The sequence below is a fragment of the Ornithorhynchus anatinus genome, chromosome 6 (genome assembly GCF_004115215.2).
Source record: "Ornithorhynchus anatinus isolate Pmale09 chromosome 6, mOrnAna1.pri.v4, whole genome shotgun sequence".
In the NCBI taxonomy this organism is placed as follows: domain Eukaryota; kingdom Metazoa; phylum Chordata; class Mammalia; order Monotremata; family Ornithorhynchidae; genus Ornithorhynchus; species Ornithorhynchus anatinus.
The window spans coordinates 28,055,067-28,072,335 of NC_041733.1; the positions used below are offsets into that span (position 1 = coordinate 28,055,067).

At 39.5% G+C, this 17,269-nt stretch overlaps 1 protein-coding gene across 1 annotated transcript in view; it reads left to right on the top strand.

Moving 5' to 3' along the window:
- IL1RAPL2 (interleukin 1 receptor accessory protein like 2) overlaps positions 1 to 17,269 on the top strand; it is a 667,749-nt gene that overhangs the window by 345,301 nt on the left and 305,179 nt on the right. Inside the window, exon 3 of the mRNA XM_029067875.2 lies at positions 5,565 to 5,838. Within this exon, the coding sequence (XP_028923708.1) occupies positions 5,565 to 5,838 (274 nt within the window). The remainder of the gene's footprint in view (positions 1 to 5,564; positions 5,839 to 17,269) is intronic.

Below are 17,269 nucleotides of genomic sequence, written 5' to 3' on the forward strand. Positions count from 1 at the left end.
AGTGTGGCTTAGTGGATAGAGCACAGGCCTGGGAGTCAGAAGGACCTGGGTTTTAAATCCAGCTCTTCCACTTGTCTGCTGTGTGACCTTGAGCAAGTCACTTCACATTCTGGGCCTGTTACCTCATCTGTAAAATAGGGATTGAGTCTGTGAGCCCCATGTGAGACAGGGACTGTGTCCAACCCCATTTGCTTATATCCACCCCAGTGCTTAGTACAGTGCCTGGCACATAGTAAGTGCTTGACAAATATCACAGTTATTATCATTATCGTTATTAGTATCTTCCTGTTGGCCGGGTCTCTTTTAATCTCCCCTTAATGTCCAGTTTCCTTTGGCCCTCCACCCTCTGTCTCTTTCACTGGCTCCTCTTCTACCACCTCTCACCTTCCAATTGTTCATTGTTGTTCAAGGGCTCTGTTCTAAGTTCCCTTCACTCCTCACTTTACAATCACTCTCTGAGGGCTCATCTGCTTCCAGAGCTTCAGCTGGCACCTCTGTGCAGTTAGCTAACACCACTGTTAGGCTTACAAACACCCATGCTACTTTGGTACATACCAACATATTCACTACTATTTAAGCACACTATTTAAGCACTTATTTTTCCAATCGAGCTATCTTTCCTCTTCTTTGATCTGTAAATTACTTTGTATCTCTCTCCCATTAGAATGTTAGGTTCCTGGCAAGCAGGAACTGTCTGGCACCTCTGATATTTTCTCCCAAGAGGCCAGTACAGTTCTCTGAATATAGTAAGTGCTCAGTAAATATAGTTGATTAATTTATTCATGTCCAAGCGCTGCAGAGGTGGGTAGGGGCTGAGAGAAAAGAACCACCTAAATAAGTCAATTTTACTATTTGTTATCGGCTTTGATTAACGTTCGGGAACAGTAATGGAAAATGAAATCTTGTATCAGTGCAATGGTTTACATTTGTGGAGGCGGCATAGACTATCAGAGATGGGAATGTGTATGTTAGGGGAAAACAGACTGCCCTCTGTCTCAGAGGACAGTAATGAGCTTTGTAGCCGTTTTTCACCTGCTCTGCTAAAATGCCCCAGGACTGTTCCTGTTAAATCCTTAAAAACCATTTAATCTAAGGTTGACCTGCTCAGGGAACTGCAGGAAGAATGCCTTGCACTGTTAGAGTCTTAGTGAGAAGGAACTAGGGACTAATAAATTTGTTATGGGCAGGGACCGTGTCTGCCATCTCTGTTGTATTGTATTCTCCCAAGTCCTTGGGACAGTACTTTGCACACAAAATGCACTCAGGAAATACTACTGGTGATGATAATCAGTAAATTTGGTAGATATGCTAAATGGGTGAAATTGTCTAACAGTGGGGAAAAATTTTCAATCTGAGGATGGCACCATCCAAAGTAAGGCCCAAACCGACATGCCCAGCAAGTGGACACTGAAGCTGAGAATAGTGTGAGGGATTTGTGGTGGGGAGGGGCAGAGAGAGAGAGATTGAGAGAGATAGAGGTTGAGATTTTGTGTGATTTGAGCCAATTTGGCATTTTCACCTGTGCCTGTGAAGCCAGCAGCTCCCTACAGATTTCCTATTAGATAGCAATTAAACTTTACTTTAACCTCAATCTCAACAGCTGCCTGATGAATTTGACTGCTGGGAATTGCCAAGGTTTGGGGAATCCTGTGTGAGAGTTTCAAAGAGAAAGGGTTTCAATCCTAGATTTATATTAGGTAGAAAGTGGGGTAGTTAAGGATTTTATTTGGTAAAAGAGGGCTCAGAAGATATTTCATTTTACTTTTCTGCAGTGATTATTTCTAGAACCAGTGGGTGAAATGCCATGCACACTATAAGCTCGATTTAGAACTAGGAGAGAGATAACAAAGGTTCAGAGATAGAATTTAATTCAAGCCTAATATTCGTTGTGATAAAATCTAGATATTAAAAATATGGAAATAAGACAAAGTAAACTGTTTTACCTCTCCTAGCTTCAAAGAATTTCTAAAGAATCCTAAGTGAAACTAAATATAGATCACTTTGGTTGAGAGAAGACAGGAGCATATCCTTAATGTCTTGCTGATTCTCCTATCTATAATTTATTTTAATTTCTTTCTCCCCTTCTGGATTGTTAGCTTCTTGAGGACAGAGATTCTGTCTACCAACTCTATTGTTTTGTACTTTCCCAAGTGCTCAATACAGTACTTTGCACACAGTAAGCACTCAATACCATTATTTGATTACTCTCTCAAGTACTTAGTTCAGTGCTGGCACAGAGTAAGTGCTTTCTAAATACCCTTGATTGATTTATTATTTTTAAATGGTAATTGTTAAATGTTTTCTATATGCCAGCCACTGTACTAAATGCTGGGCCAAATGCAAGATAATCAGTTTAGACAAAGTCCATGTACCTCATAGGGCTCACAGTCTTCATCCCCAAATTACAGATGAGGTAATTGAGGACTTGCCCAAGACCACATAACCGACAAGTTGCATGAACCTAGATTAGAACCCAGGTCCTCTCGTTACCAGGTCTGTGAATTATCCACTATGCCACTCTGTTTCTCATTACTCTCCCAAGTGTTTAGTACAGTGCTCTGCATAAAGTACTCAGTAAATACCATTGATTGACTGAGTGGCAGCAACATTCACTTTCCCTCTTTTGAAGGTTGGGAAGGTTTGTGGTTGTGACACTGCAGATGACCCTACTGAAGCTCTTCGGAGACTGAAAACTGTTCCAAGAATAAACATACAGTTCTTACTATTTTGTTGTTGTCCTTCTTTCATTTGTTTATTGCTTTTTGCTTCATCATGCTAATCTTTCCTTGTAGCTCTGTTGTCCATTTTCTCACTTTTGAGATTGTAGGTCCTTTTGGGTAAGGTATTACTGAGTGCCTTTAAGAACTGTGGACACCCCTTCTCTCATCTCTCAAATATCTCCCTTTCTATTTAAATAAATATACTAATGGTAACTAGTAATAAATCAGAAATAAAAGCCAGAGTATGCATACATTGTGAGAACAAGCAGTGTTTCTACGTCTGTCAAATCCTGGCAGACCAATAAGGTTTTGTTTTTAAACTGTTAAAGACAACTGCTCAACTCTTCAATCTGCAGCAATAAGCATGTAAGGGAATCATAAGGACATACCCAAAATGGTTCCTTGAAAACATTTATGAAACCTATGTAGGTGGTGGGCATTTAAAAATAAGAACAATATTCAGAATAATAATGATGGTATTTGTTAAGTGCTTACTATGTCTGAGCACTGTTCTAAGTGCTGGGGTAGATACAAGGTAATCAGCTTGCCCCACGTGGGGCTCACAGTCTTCACCCCCATTTTACAGATGAGGTAACTGAGACACAGAGAAGTTAAGTGACCTGCCCAAAGTCACATAGCTGACCAGTGGCGGAGCCGGGATTAGAACGCACCACCTCTGACTTCCAAGCTTGTGCTCTTTCCACTAAGACATGCTGCTTCTCTTCTCTTAGAAGAGTCTGGAATGTTAGGAATAAAAGCACATGAATGGTCACCCAACCAGTGGGACAGAGATCGGGTCCAAATGATTACCTTGTACCTTACCCTAGTGCTTAGTGCAGTGTTTTGTTCATGGTAAGTGTTCAATAAATGAAATGAATAATAGTGATTATTTTATAAAGAACTTCAGTTGTGTCTATAAACTTAAAATACATCATACAATCATTAGAAAGGAAGTAAAACATTCAAATGCTTAGTACAGTGATTTGCACACAGTTAGTGCTCAATAAATACTATTGAATGACTAATAAGTGATAAGTAGCCTGCACCATCAAGGAGTTAATATTATACTCATGCTGAAGGTAGAAGACACCCATGAACTTTGAGTAATTTATTGAACAATATAATATGTAACTAAAAGGACTGAAACAAAGCACAAGGTCAGTGGGTGGAAGGGTGCAGCATGGCCTAGTGGAAATAGCCCAGGCCTAGGAGTCACAGTACCTGTGTTGCAATCCTGGCTCCACCACTTTCCTGCTCTGTGACCTTGGGCAAGTCACTTAACTTTTCTGTGCCTCAGTTTCCTATTCTGTAAAATGGGGATTAAGTCCTTCGCCCTCCTAGTTTGACTGTGAATCCCATATAGGACGGGGACTATGTCCAATTTAATTATCTTGTATCTACTCCAGTACAATGCTTGGAACAAAGTGAGCACTTAACAGTACTATAAGTACCAAAGTAAGAGATATCTTCTGCCCATGAGGCCTCCCTCTTTCCTTTAGTTAATACAATAATAACTTACAGTACCCTCTTCCAGTCTCACTGCCGCCAGTGTTTTTTTCTTTTCCTATGAATAAAATAAAATAAATTCCCAAATCTTTGACTTCCAGATCTGAGCTGTAAGCTCACTGTGGGCAGGGCAAACATCTGCCAACTCTATTGTATTGTACTCTTCCAAGTGCTTAGTACAGCGCTCTGAACAGTAGTGTTCTATAAATGCAGTTGATGATGAGGATGATGATGATGATGAGGATGGATTTGTATAAAAAAAGGAAAGAGATTATGTTAAGACAGCCTCCAGGAGCAGCAAGAAGTCTGAGCAGCTGTGTGGGTGTTCTTTAGGGAAAAAAAAACCTCCACCCCTTTATCTTGGCCCAGCAAAAGTGTTTACCTTCCTTAAGGTGTTTGGCTACTGACTTTTATTGGGATCCTATTAACAGAGATATTTTGATTTATTCCTGAACAAGGCGATGTTCTAATTACACCAGTGAATTCCCTGAAATTAAACTACCCCCATATAACCACAAAAAAAGAAAAATTAAGCATATTTACTCCTTGGAAATTGCCTTGGCCTATTCTCTAACTGCATGTTAATTTCTTTAACTGAATATTTCCTCTTAGAAAACACAAGTTATAGAAAAGTGTCAAAAATTAGAGGAGCACAATTTACGACAAACAAACCTAAATACTTCTAAAGGAAATTCTTTTTACAGCCTCATTTGTCATCAGTTTCTATGTTACAAAGTGAATTAGGTAAGGATCAAAATCAGCAAAATATCTCATGCAGCTGTCATGAGTTATTTTGTCTACTATTGTTATTTTGATTATCTGAAACAGCCATATCCTTTAACTGATGTGCAAAAAGATCTCAGTAGTCCAGTCTTGGAATATCATGTTAGAATTGTGTCATATTATGTCAACATCAATCATTGTTTTGGATGCAGTTGATCATTAGAAGAGGTGACTGGAGGAGTTTAAAGGTCAAATTGAAAGCAGGTGCCAACAAGTCTATTTTTTTTTTTGTCAAATAGAGAATTAAAGAAGTTGAAGCTAATTTATTAGGCCAATTAGTTGAGGTGAAAACAGTTGAATTACTTTACATGGGAAGGAAAAGAAAGTAACTTGAAGACCTTGTTTATTTTATTTTGTGTGCATGTATGTACGTACCTTTTCAAAAAGGTTTAAAAGTCTCTAGAGTTGCTTTTTAAATACTTGCTTATAGCTTCATTTTACTTTGAAAGCAGTTCCTTTTTCATATTTGTGTTTTGCAGCTTTTGTTTCATATTCTGGTAGCGGTTTCTGTGTGTAATATTTTTTATTCTTTTTTTTTTTTTGTCTTGCTTTCAGTGGATGGCTGCATTGACTGGTCAGTGGATCTCAAGACATACATGGCTTTGGCAGGCGAACCTGTCCGAGTGAAATGTGCTCTTTTCTACAGCTACATCAGGACTAACTATAGCATGGCCCAGAGCACAGGATTGAGGCTCATGTGGTACAAAAACAAAGGTGATTTGGAAGAACCCATTATATTTTCTGAAGTGAGAATGAGCAAAGATGAAGATTCAATATGGTTTCATTCAGCTGAGCTGCAAGATAGTGGATTCTACACATGTGTTCTCCGGTGAGTGCTGGGTAAAAAATCATCATTGTTATAGCTGGATAGTCATGTTTATCATGATTCCACTGTAGCTGGAAAGAACATTTTTTCTAAAGAATTATAGTTAAATTATAAGCTCCAAAAGCCATAATTACAGTTGCTTCATTGCTTTAACAGATCCTAAGCAGAACAGCTTTATAATTTAGCCATCTACTATGACTTAAGGGGGAGAATTTACCCAGGGATTTTTTTTTCTCTCAGATTTGATGGAATACATTTTAAAGGAATACTTTCATGGAGTTTACCTTTAGGCACCTGTGTTTCACACAGTGAATCTGAGCTCACAGTGGCCTAAGTGCCTTGTCCACAAAGATGTAGCTGGAAGGTGTCACTGTTAGAGTGTATATGTTACAAGTATTTTTGCACTCCAAGGCAGGGCAGTTATAGAAATAAAAATGGGATTTAGGGTTTGTTTTAATAAATCATCTGTTCTCTCCCCCTGCCTGCAGTCAGAACCATCAGAGATATCTTAAAGTTCTTCAGTGACAAAGGGCCCATAATAGGTCTAATGGTGTCTAGTAACTTTTAGTCAGAAAGTCCTTCTTTGTGTCTGACCTAATTCTTCTAGCTACATGTAGTTTCATATTCAATTTCAAAGTTAGTGAAATCAAAGACTTCTCTGTTATTTTCCCTAATGGCATTTCTCTGCAGCCATTAATATGTATCCTCATGTTAAAAAGCATTTGGAACCTCTACTGAGGACTTGATGCTAATAAAATATGTGGAGGGATAAGTATGCCTATTCATTGTTCCAGATGCCAAAAGAAAACGGATATAAATAGATGGCCTTCTTTATGCTATTAGGACCTTCTTTTTTCTAAGCCTAGTCAAAAGTCTATTTTAGGGAAGCATATAGACATCAAGAAAGAAGCGAAAAATTATTGAAATCAAAGCCTCATCCCAAAGTGTACTGCCCTGAGAATTATTAAAAGGATTGTAAAAAATACAGATGCTACTAATATTACAAATAGTACCTGAAGGGTTGTTGTTTTCTTCAGTGGACAAGCAGTTTAAAATGTTCCTTCATGTGGGTGAAAAAAGGCAGTTTGAACTGCTGAAACTTTTAATAGTCTAGTGAGGAAACACAGTCCACATAAGTGTTTCAGTACAATTGCCAAGTATATATAAATACATAGTGCGAAGTCCTTTCTATTATTCCTTTTCATTTGCATTTTCATCCGCAAAGATCTGTTGTTATTTTGAAGCCCTGACTATTGGCTTTTCCCTACTTTGCTAGCCTCATAAAAAGAATCATTCAAACTGAAATGTGTGGTCCGTTCAATCTACGCTATTACACTTCTTAAGGGGCAGCTCCAGACTTGCTTTTTTCAGTATGTTCTCTATGTACTCAGACTCATGCTTTGATCACTTCGTCATCCAGCATATTTTCTGTTTTATTTCCTGTCTGGGTAGTACTGGTGGTAGGATGGAGAGAAGCAAACATCCTATATCATGTCAAGTAGCCAGGTGCACACTGTCTTTTTTTTTTCTTTTTTTGTGGTATTTAATAAGCGCTTACTATGTGCCAGACACTGTTCTAAGTGCTGGGATAGATACAGGCTAATCAGTTGGACACAGTCCATGCCTCACAATCTTAATTTCCATTTTATAGATTAATAATAATAATAATAATAATGTTGGTATTTGTTAAGCGCTTACTATGTGCCGAGCACTGTTCTAAGCGCTGGGGTAGACATAGGGGAATCAGGTTGTCCCACGTGGGGCTCACAGTCTTAATCCCCATTTTACAGATGAGGGAACTGAGGCACCGAGAAGTTAAGTGACTTGCCCAAAGTCACACAGCTGGCAAGTGGCAGAGCTGGGGTTCGAACCCATGACCTCTGACTCCAAAGCCCGTGCTCTTTCCAGTGAGCCACGCTGCTTCTCAACTGAGGCCCAGAGAAGTGAAGTGACTTGTCCAAGGCCATACAGCAGACAGGTGGCAGAGCTGGGATTAGAACCCAGATCCTTCTGACTCCCAGGCTCATGCTCTATTATTAATGGCATTTGTAAGCACTTACTATGTGCCAAGTACTGTTTTTAGTGGCTGGGGAGATACCAGCTAATCAGGTGGACACAGTCCCTGTCCCACATGGGACACTCAATCTTAATTCCCATTTTACAGATGAGGTAACTGAGGCACAGAGAAGTTAAATGACTTGCCCAAGGTCACACAGCAGAGAAGTTGCAGGGCTGGGATTAGAACCCATGTCCTCTGACTCCCAAGCCTGTGCCCATGCCATGAGGCCATGCTGTTTCACAGCACAGTGGTTGTTTCCCCTCTCAGCTATTTTCACAGACCCTGTAGAGAGTTCAGTGGCACGTTCCTTTTATACATTAGGGAGAAGGAGTTTGTTCAGGGTTTCTGGAAGAGTGTTCTGGAGAGAGGAAATGTACCAGGCCTCAGATTCATAGTGCTGGCTGTACAGACATTTTCACTGAGCTAGCTCAGTAACTGTACTTAGCAACATAAAAATGGCTTCATAAAATTCGTACCTGTCCCAGCTCATCTTGCAGTATCATACTCCCAACACCAGTGATTTTTTTTCAAAAACCTACAATAATTGGTGGATTGTTTTGTACTCTAAATTATGATTAATTCACTCAGCTAAAATCATGTGAATTGAGGAGCACTAAGACTGATTACTCTATATATCATGATTACCTTTCTTCCGTGCCATGAATATCATCTCTAGCTGTTTGTATGCCCAGAAACATTAGTTAAATCTAGTCTCGTGATAAGGAAGAAATTTTCATATACACTTCATGTGATAGGCTTCCAAATTTGATTTGGCTTTATGAAAAGCTAAATGCATTAAATTTGGATTGTGTCTACCAACTGTGATATATTTTACTCTCTTCCAAGTGTATAGTACAGTGTTTTGCACCATGGTAAATGCTCAATAAACACCATTGATGATCATGGTGTAGTGGCTAGAGCACCGGCCTGGGAGTCAGAAGGTCGTGGGTTCTAATCCTGCCTCTGCTCTCTGTCGCCTGTGTGCCCTTGGGCAAGTCACTTAACTTCCCCTTGCCTCAGTTACCTCATCTGTAAAATGGGGATTAAGACTGTGAGCCCCTCTTGGGACAACCTTGTATCTACCCCAGCACTTAGAACAGTGCTTGGCACATAGTAAGAGCATAACAAATACCATAATTATTATTATCACTTTGGGCGATGATGATTTTTTTCTCAGAAGTTTAGTTTTGGCTCATTCCTTCATTCACTAGTGCCAGAGTGGCAAGTGGGAATCTTAGAAATTGATCACCTCTGCACAAGATAAATATTTTAGCCTAGAGTTTTGTGATAGACTTGTGATAGGCTGCTCCCTGTATACAATTTTTCTGTGAAGAACAAAACATAAAGCAGTTAGGGATGCTATTATATTTGAGGATAGGTGGGAGAATTTAGTTTCATATTATTACTTTCACTAATTACATCAAAAAGAACTCATTTCAATTTTGAATGGAAAGTTTTTTATGCGTCTTCCAATATTTGGTCATCTACCCTTGCTTTTATTTGTTCATAAAATTATAAGTGGCTTAAAATAGCAAAGGGACCAGAAATAGTAATTTATTTTCATTTCATTAAACTTGTTAGATGTATTAGAATGTTGAGAAATATAATCAAGCTATTGTGATGGACTGCCTCGCTGTTAACTATGTAATTTAAGCTTTACTAATGTGAAATCTTTTTTATTGGGTAGGCAGATGCTTACATTTTACAATCATTGGAAGTATCACATGTGTCCCAAGAATTACTGGGGCACATTCAGTGTCAGCAACTGTGGAAGATGATTTCCAAGAGGGATTTATGATTTCTCATATTGTTTAACCTCTTTGAAGAAAGGGAGATATGGGAAAATTGACATTAGTTGAGCTACACCTCCCCCTCCCCCTTAACTTCCCCCATCCCAACTGACTGTTCCTAGAGGCTGAAAAAAAGAAAATTTGGGGGTGGACAAAGTTTGTCAAGGCAAAGATTGTCATAGATTGCCTCAATCCCATCCTTTAATATTAAACTCTAAACTGTAAGATCCATGTGTACAGGGAACTTATCTACCAACTCTGTTTTATTGTACTCTCCCAAGTGCATAGTACAGTGCTCTCCACACACTAACTGCTCAGTAAATATGATTGATTGACTGATCAGCTGGATTCTTGGGCCAGTTGTCCCCAAAAAGTATCAGATGGAAAAGCAGAATGGTGGAGTGGATAGAAGCAGCATGGCATAGTGGATAGAAGACGGGCTTGAGATTCAGAAGGTCATGGGTTATATTTCCTGCTCTTGCCACTTGTTGGCTATGTGGCCTTGGGCAAATCACTTCTTTCTCTGGGCCTCAGTTATCTCATCTGTAAAATGGGGATTAAGATTGTGAACCTTACAGGAGATGGACTCTGACCAACCCGATTTACTTGTATCCACTCCAGGGCTTAGTACGGTGCCTGGCATATAGTTAAGTGCTTAACAAATACCATAATTATTATGATTAGATGTGAGATACTGCCAGGCAGGAGCCTGGACTCACCAAATATTCTGCCTCTCCTAGGTTTCTCTTGATCAAATTTTCATGGAGTCTAGTGTTTTCCTAGCAGGTACATTTAATTTTATTTATCTGGTACCACCTAGCTATTATGGAAGATAGAAAAAGAAGGCAGTAACGAGGACACTGAGGGAGGGAGTTAATTAAATGCCTACTGTTTGCAGCACGTGAAGAGTGGAGAGTGCAGTAGCAGTAAGGATTGCAGTTTCAGTTCCCTCTTACAGACCTTTTCTTTCCCCCCGTCTCCCCCTCCTTTTTTAAACATCTCTTGCTTTTCCTCCTCCCTTTGAGCTAGGTTTAACCCTCATAAGACCCATATAATAGCCCCACTCCTGCTTTAATGATACAAAAATATACAAAATAGAGGGAGATTATGCATGTAAATCTGATGAATCACAGGTTGAGGTATCTTGATTTTAGATGTGGTTATTAGCACTTCCACTCTGAGGATGTTACAGACTTCTTGGATAGAGGAAGTGGGTGCAATTTGTGAGGGTCAGCAAGAACCCTTAACCCTTTGAAGTATTTTCCTTCTTTTGTGTGCTGTCATCTTGAATGATGTTAACTCTTAGATGCCCACTACAAAAGGCTCTTTGAGAAGTGAAACCAAGCATCTTTTAAGAATTCATTGACCAACACTCAGTTCTCTGCTCCCAAACGATTGCCTTTAAACTGCAAAGTTTATGGAGTTGGCTTCACATTCAGCTGCCTCTCTCCCATCCCAGTGCCCTATTACCCAATGCTGGCTAATCACCTAATACTTGAATGCCTGCTGTTGTTACAAATATCTCAAAGTGCAGTTTGGTTTTACATTAAAATATTTCAAACATCCTTTGAAGATAGAAAAGGAAAAAGCATTCATTTCGATTGAACTTGATCTTTTGGGATATCTTAGAGGGGAAATGTTGCAATGATCATTACAAGCAAAATCAAGAGAAAGTCTGCATATGCTTTTCCTTAATCTCCCAAGCATTATCCTGATAATACAAAAAAAAAAATCCTGCTTTCCATGTGGAATGAATATAAATAGGATAGAAGTGACTAACACAATGCAAAATAACTAATGTCTTTGAAAATTAAAGCCATTTGAAGCATATCTTAATTTCTTTGAGTCTAATTTTTATTGAAAGATTTTTAATGATCCTGGACTCTATTTTTATTTGGCTTAATTCTCTGCAGATTGGGGGTACCAAGTTACTGGAAAGGACACTCATAGGTTAGAAGAATTGTTTCAATTTGAATCATGCCACTGATCAACAATCAACCAGTAGCATTTATTGAGCATCTACTGTGTGCAGAGCATTGCACTTCGTTTAATGGCATTTCTTAAGTGTTTATATATCCCAGACACTGTAATAAGTGCTGGGGTAGATACAAGATAATCAGATAGGACACAGTCCCTGTCCCAAAGGACTCATAGTCATAATCCCTGTTTTATAGATGAGGTAACTGGGACACAGAGAAGTTGAGCACCCACAGCCATGCAGCAGGCAAGTGGTAGAATGGGGATTAGAACCCAGAGTCTCTGACTCCCAGGGCCATGTTCTTTCCACTAGGCCACAGTTCTTCATGCTGCTTAAGATTGTGCTAGTTATTTGTGCTTGGGAAACTACAGCAAATATTAATAATTATGGTATTTGTTAAGTGCTTACTATGTACTCAGTGCTCGGGTAGAAACAAGCTAATCAGATTGGACACAGTCCAGATCCAAAATGGGACTCAGAGTCTTAATCCCCATTTTAAAGATCAGCTTACTGAGTCACAGAGAAGTGAAGTGACTTTCCCAGGGTCACATAGTAGACAAGTGGCAGAGTCGGAATTAGAACCCATGTCCTCTGACTCCCAAGCCCTCGCTCTTACCACTAGGCCATACTGTAGATTACCCTATACAAATTAGTTATTACTATTTAGTAAATTAGATCATTGTCCTCAACGTGTTTACAATCTATCAGTAAATAGCTTTATTCTTGTCAGTTGACTTGGCTGAGTCTGAATGTTTCTGTCTGTCAAATTGGAATATTGCATTTTACCTCATGAAGATATTCATGAGTTTTAAAACAATTTCAAATCCCTGGGACCAATGGAATCATAGTCCCTAGCTAACTATCAGGGAGTATATTTAGGCACTGGAACAATTGGATTTAATACTGGTCATTAAAATCATAACTTTATAATTGCATGTCCTAATGAGAAACTAAAAAAAAATTTGAAGTTCTTTCATCCCTGTGTGTAGCTGAACTCATGAGATCCAAGAAATGCTTGTTCAGAGAGCTCTTTAATATGCCCTAGTGAACTCAGATTCTGTTTTTCTTTGTGTTTAAGATTCATGGAGGAATCTTTAAATGTAGCTGTGATGTGAAGAGTGGGAGGAAAACAGATACAAAGTAATAGGTATGGTATTTGTTAAGCGCTTACCATGTGTCAAGCACTGTTCTAAGTGCTAGGGCCAATACAAGTTAATCAGCCAGTCAATTATATATACTGAGCACTTAGTGTGTGTACTAAACTGTGGCTTAGTGGAAAGAGCACAGGCTTGGGAGTCAGAGGTCGTGAGTTCTAATTCCGGCTTTGCCACGTCAGCTATATGACTTTGGGCAAGTCACTTAACTTCTCCCTGCCTCAGTTACCTCATCTGTAAAATGGGGATTAAGACTGTGAGCCCCATGTGGGACAACCCTATTACTTTGGTCTACCCCAGTTCTTGAAACAGGGCTTGACACATAGTAAGCTCTTAACAAATGCCATTATTATCATTATTATTATTATTATTAATAAACACTTAGGAGAGAACAGTATAAAAGACACATTTCCTGCCCAAAATGAATTTACAACCTAGAGAGACAGAAAGACACTAATATAAATAAATATATTATAGATATCATTAACGGTGGTCTTTATAAGCACTTGGGCATGTACATTACAATATGTACATAAGTGTTGTGGTGCTGGGAGGTGGTATGAATAAAGGGAACAAATCAGGGTGATGCAGAAGGAAATTGAAGATAAGAAAAAGAGGGCTTAGGGAAGGTCTCTTGGAGGAGATGTGCCTTCAATCAGACTTTGAAGAGGGGGTGAGTATTTGTTGGATATGAGGAGGGAGGGTGTTCCAGGCCAGAGGTAGGATGTGGGCGAGAGGTCAGCAGCAAGATAGATGAGACTGAGGTATAGTGAGAAGGTTAACGTTAGAGGACCCAATTGTGCGGGCTGGGTAGTAGTAGGAGAGTAGCGAGGTGAGGTAGGAGGAGGTAAGGTGAGGTGAGGTAGGAGGAGGTAAGGTGATTGAGTGCTTTAAAGCCATGGTAAGGAGTTTCTCTTTCATACAGAGATGGATGGGCAACCACTGCAGGTTCTTGAAGACTGGGGAAATGTAGTCTGAACGTTTCTGCAGAAAAAAGATCCAGGCAGCAGAGTGAAGTATGGGCTGGAGTGGGGAGAGACAGGAGACTGGGAGGTCAGCAAGGAGGCTGATACAGTAATCAAAGCAGAATAGGGTAACTGATTGGATTAACATGGTAGCAGTTTGGATGGAGAGGAAAGGGTGGATTCAAGTGATGTTGGGCAGGTCAAAACGACAGGATTGAATCAAAGTCCCTATCTAAGTGAGGCTCACAATCCATGTAGGAGGGAGAAAAGGGATTGAATCCCCATATTACAGATGAGGAAACTGAGGACCAGAGAAATGAAGCGACTTTCTCAAGGTCACACAGCAGGCAATTGGTGGACCTGGGGTTAGAACCCAGATCCTCTGACTCCCAGGCCCTTGCTCTTTGCAATAGGCTATACTGCTTCTCGGCTAGGCTGTATTGCTTCTCTATATTTGAATATAAAATATAAATTAGAAGTAAAAAAAAAACAATGTGAAAAGAGCACAGGCTTGTTAGAGAAATACCAGCCCTTCTACTTGTTTGCTATGTGATGATGGACAAGTCACTTAACTTCTCTAGGCCTCACTTTCCACATCCTAAAATGGGGAATTGAATATGTGAGCCCATGTAAAACAGGGACTATGTCCGGTCTGATTATCATGATTTTACCCTAAGGTGGAGTATGTCATAAAATTGTGACATTCTTTTACAGATATAAAAATTCAGATGCAGACTAGTTAATTGATTTGGCTGGAATTATTGATAGATTGAAAACTCCTTGAGGGTCAATGGAATAAACATGATAGAAACACTATGAAGCTAAATCTCAGATAGACTGGCATATCTGGGAGATTATAGCAAAATCAAGCCCAAATGGCATAAAAGAGTTAAATAGTGGGCTTCAAGATAATCTTAATAAGAAGCAAGAAAAGCAAAAATGGCGTCAACGCTGTGGGAAGCAAATGCGCAAGCTCAGTAAGGGCAGCCTTTACATGCACATAATGTGGAAAGGAAATCTGTTCATGGAGTACTTTTATAGTTACACCCAGGCCCACTGAGAGACTCACTGTGCCCAATCTGCTTGTCTTATCTTACATCATAGTGACCACTTAATAAAATTATTCATAATAATAATGATAATTGAATATCACCATTAATATCATCATCTTCAAAGGATACTTACACACACACCACATATGTGCAGTTAATAGTATATAAATCATAGTAAAAGCAAAAGAGCAGGGAGTTACTCCTTGAGCAATGACATTCAAGCTCCTCATTCTAAGGTTAACCAAAGTTTCCAATTTTTTCTCTGCAGCAGATAGGAACATCTTCCTTTTTTCCCTTTTTCCTCACACAGGAGGTCAAATTGATGTAAAGGGTAGCTTGACACTACTGAAGAAATGAAAATTCTTCAGAAGATCTTTCAAGTGTGTAGATTCCTCCCCCACTCCTCCTAAGCTTTCTGAATTTAGGTTGCTTCTTGCCTACCATACTTGTCTGTCATAATCTGTGAAATCTAAATTTCTTTGATTTATCACTTGCTGATTAATTTTCCATTACCTTGAAAATCTCTCTTCTGAGCAAACCTCATTTTCCCTTAGTGTTGCATTGACTGATTTTTTTCTCACATCTGGCTAAATCCCATCTGAAAGGATAAAAAAAAATTTGTTCTTTGCCACTTGCCAGCTTCAGGCACCGTGCCAAACAAAGGCACCCATTGTTTTGCTTAAATATCAGGGAAACTAATTCTCATTCCCATTTTTAGTTCTATATCAGAAGGATAAGGATATGAAGCATTGAATTAGAACTTTTCACCTGTCAATAAGTATAGTCATCATTTTTGTTTGTTGTGCTTGGACACTATTTACATTCTAGTGAAGTATATTGGAAAAGACAAGTTTCTCCCTAAGGGAGAGAGGTAAAAATGAATTCAGGCATTTAAGCCCTAGCCAAGAAGGAGGTGGAATCCCAGAGGTGTGAGGTCATTCAGGTTTTCCTTTCTTGTACATTCTCTCTACACTTTCCTCTCCTTTTGTTCTTTAATCCTTTTTCCTCAGAGGAAAAGCTTTGAATGCTGGACTGTCCCTGACAAGTTTCCTGGAAGAACTCAGTTTCCACAGGGCGTTACAAAGGCTCACTGGAGCTGGTGAGATGAAAGAGAAATCCAGGTTGTATGCAGGTGTCCACATGATAAATCAATCAGTTGTATTTATTGAGCACTTACAATGTACAGAGCACTGTGCTATGTACTTGGGAGAGTATAGTGCAACAGAGTTGGCAGAAACATGAGCTTACATTTTACACTCTGTAGACATACTTGGAGGTATCAGTGATATCAGAGGTATCAGGATTATCCAGTCTTGACCACAACATACACATGCAAAAACTATCCCTTCCGCTGTCATGCTTGTTGCCGGCAGCCTCTGGTACTGTGTTTTTTATTTGCCTTTGTCTCTCAGCTCTTATAAAAGTTCCTGCTCAAAAAGAGCCATTCCTTTCTTGATTGAAGTGCACTCTGCTGGTCTCCATGTAGCCATTGACTGGAACAAGACATTGCTGGGATTTTGATTTACTCCACCCTTAACATTTATCCTCTCTCCTATTTGCTTTCCATTTTCCAATTTTTGCTTTAAGGTATTTAAGCACTTATTATGTGCCAGGTACTTTAATAGCACTGGCGTAGATACAAGTTAATCAAGTTGGACATAGCCCATGTCCCACTAGGGGCTCACATTTCATAAATAAAGTAAGTGGGGCAGGGAGTAGTGAAGTGACTTGCCCAAGCTTACACAGCAGACAAGTGATGAAACTGGGATTAAACCCAGGTCCTTCTGACTTCCAGACCCTTGCTCTCTCCACTAGGCCACAATGTTTAACACACAATGCTTAGTACAGTGCTCTGCACACAGTAAGCGCTCAGTACAACTGAGCAACAGTCTGTGCATCCTACTGTTATCCACTCTCCTTTCATGCCCCCACCCAGTGCAGCTTCAGTGCTAGGAGGCTGACATTGTTATAGAATTTAACTGTAAGTGTTGCTGTCTTTCCATCGCTTGTCAAGTATACCCACAGTTCATGGAACTGTTCATAGTCAACTGTCCACAGAGTCGCTAACAGCCTTAGGGAAGATTGGACAGCACTAGAACACTATAAGTTTTTAATTTGATTTGGAGCTTAATGCCACAGTTACCACCAGGCTCTATTTAACAGTCTACCAAAGAATATCTTAGCCATCTTGAGTTGATTTTTAACATCAATCAGTAATCAATCATATTTATTGATCACTTGCTAGGTGCAGAGCACTTACTAACCATTTGGGATAGTACAGTATGACAGAGTTGGTAGATATGTTCCATGCCCACAAGGAGCTTTCAGTCTAGAGAGAGATACAGATATTAATATAAAGAAATTACGGATCTGGACATAAGTGCAGTCAGGCTGAGGCTGGGAAGAATACAAAAAAAGTTGGTATTAAGCACTTAC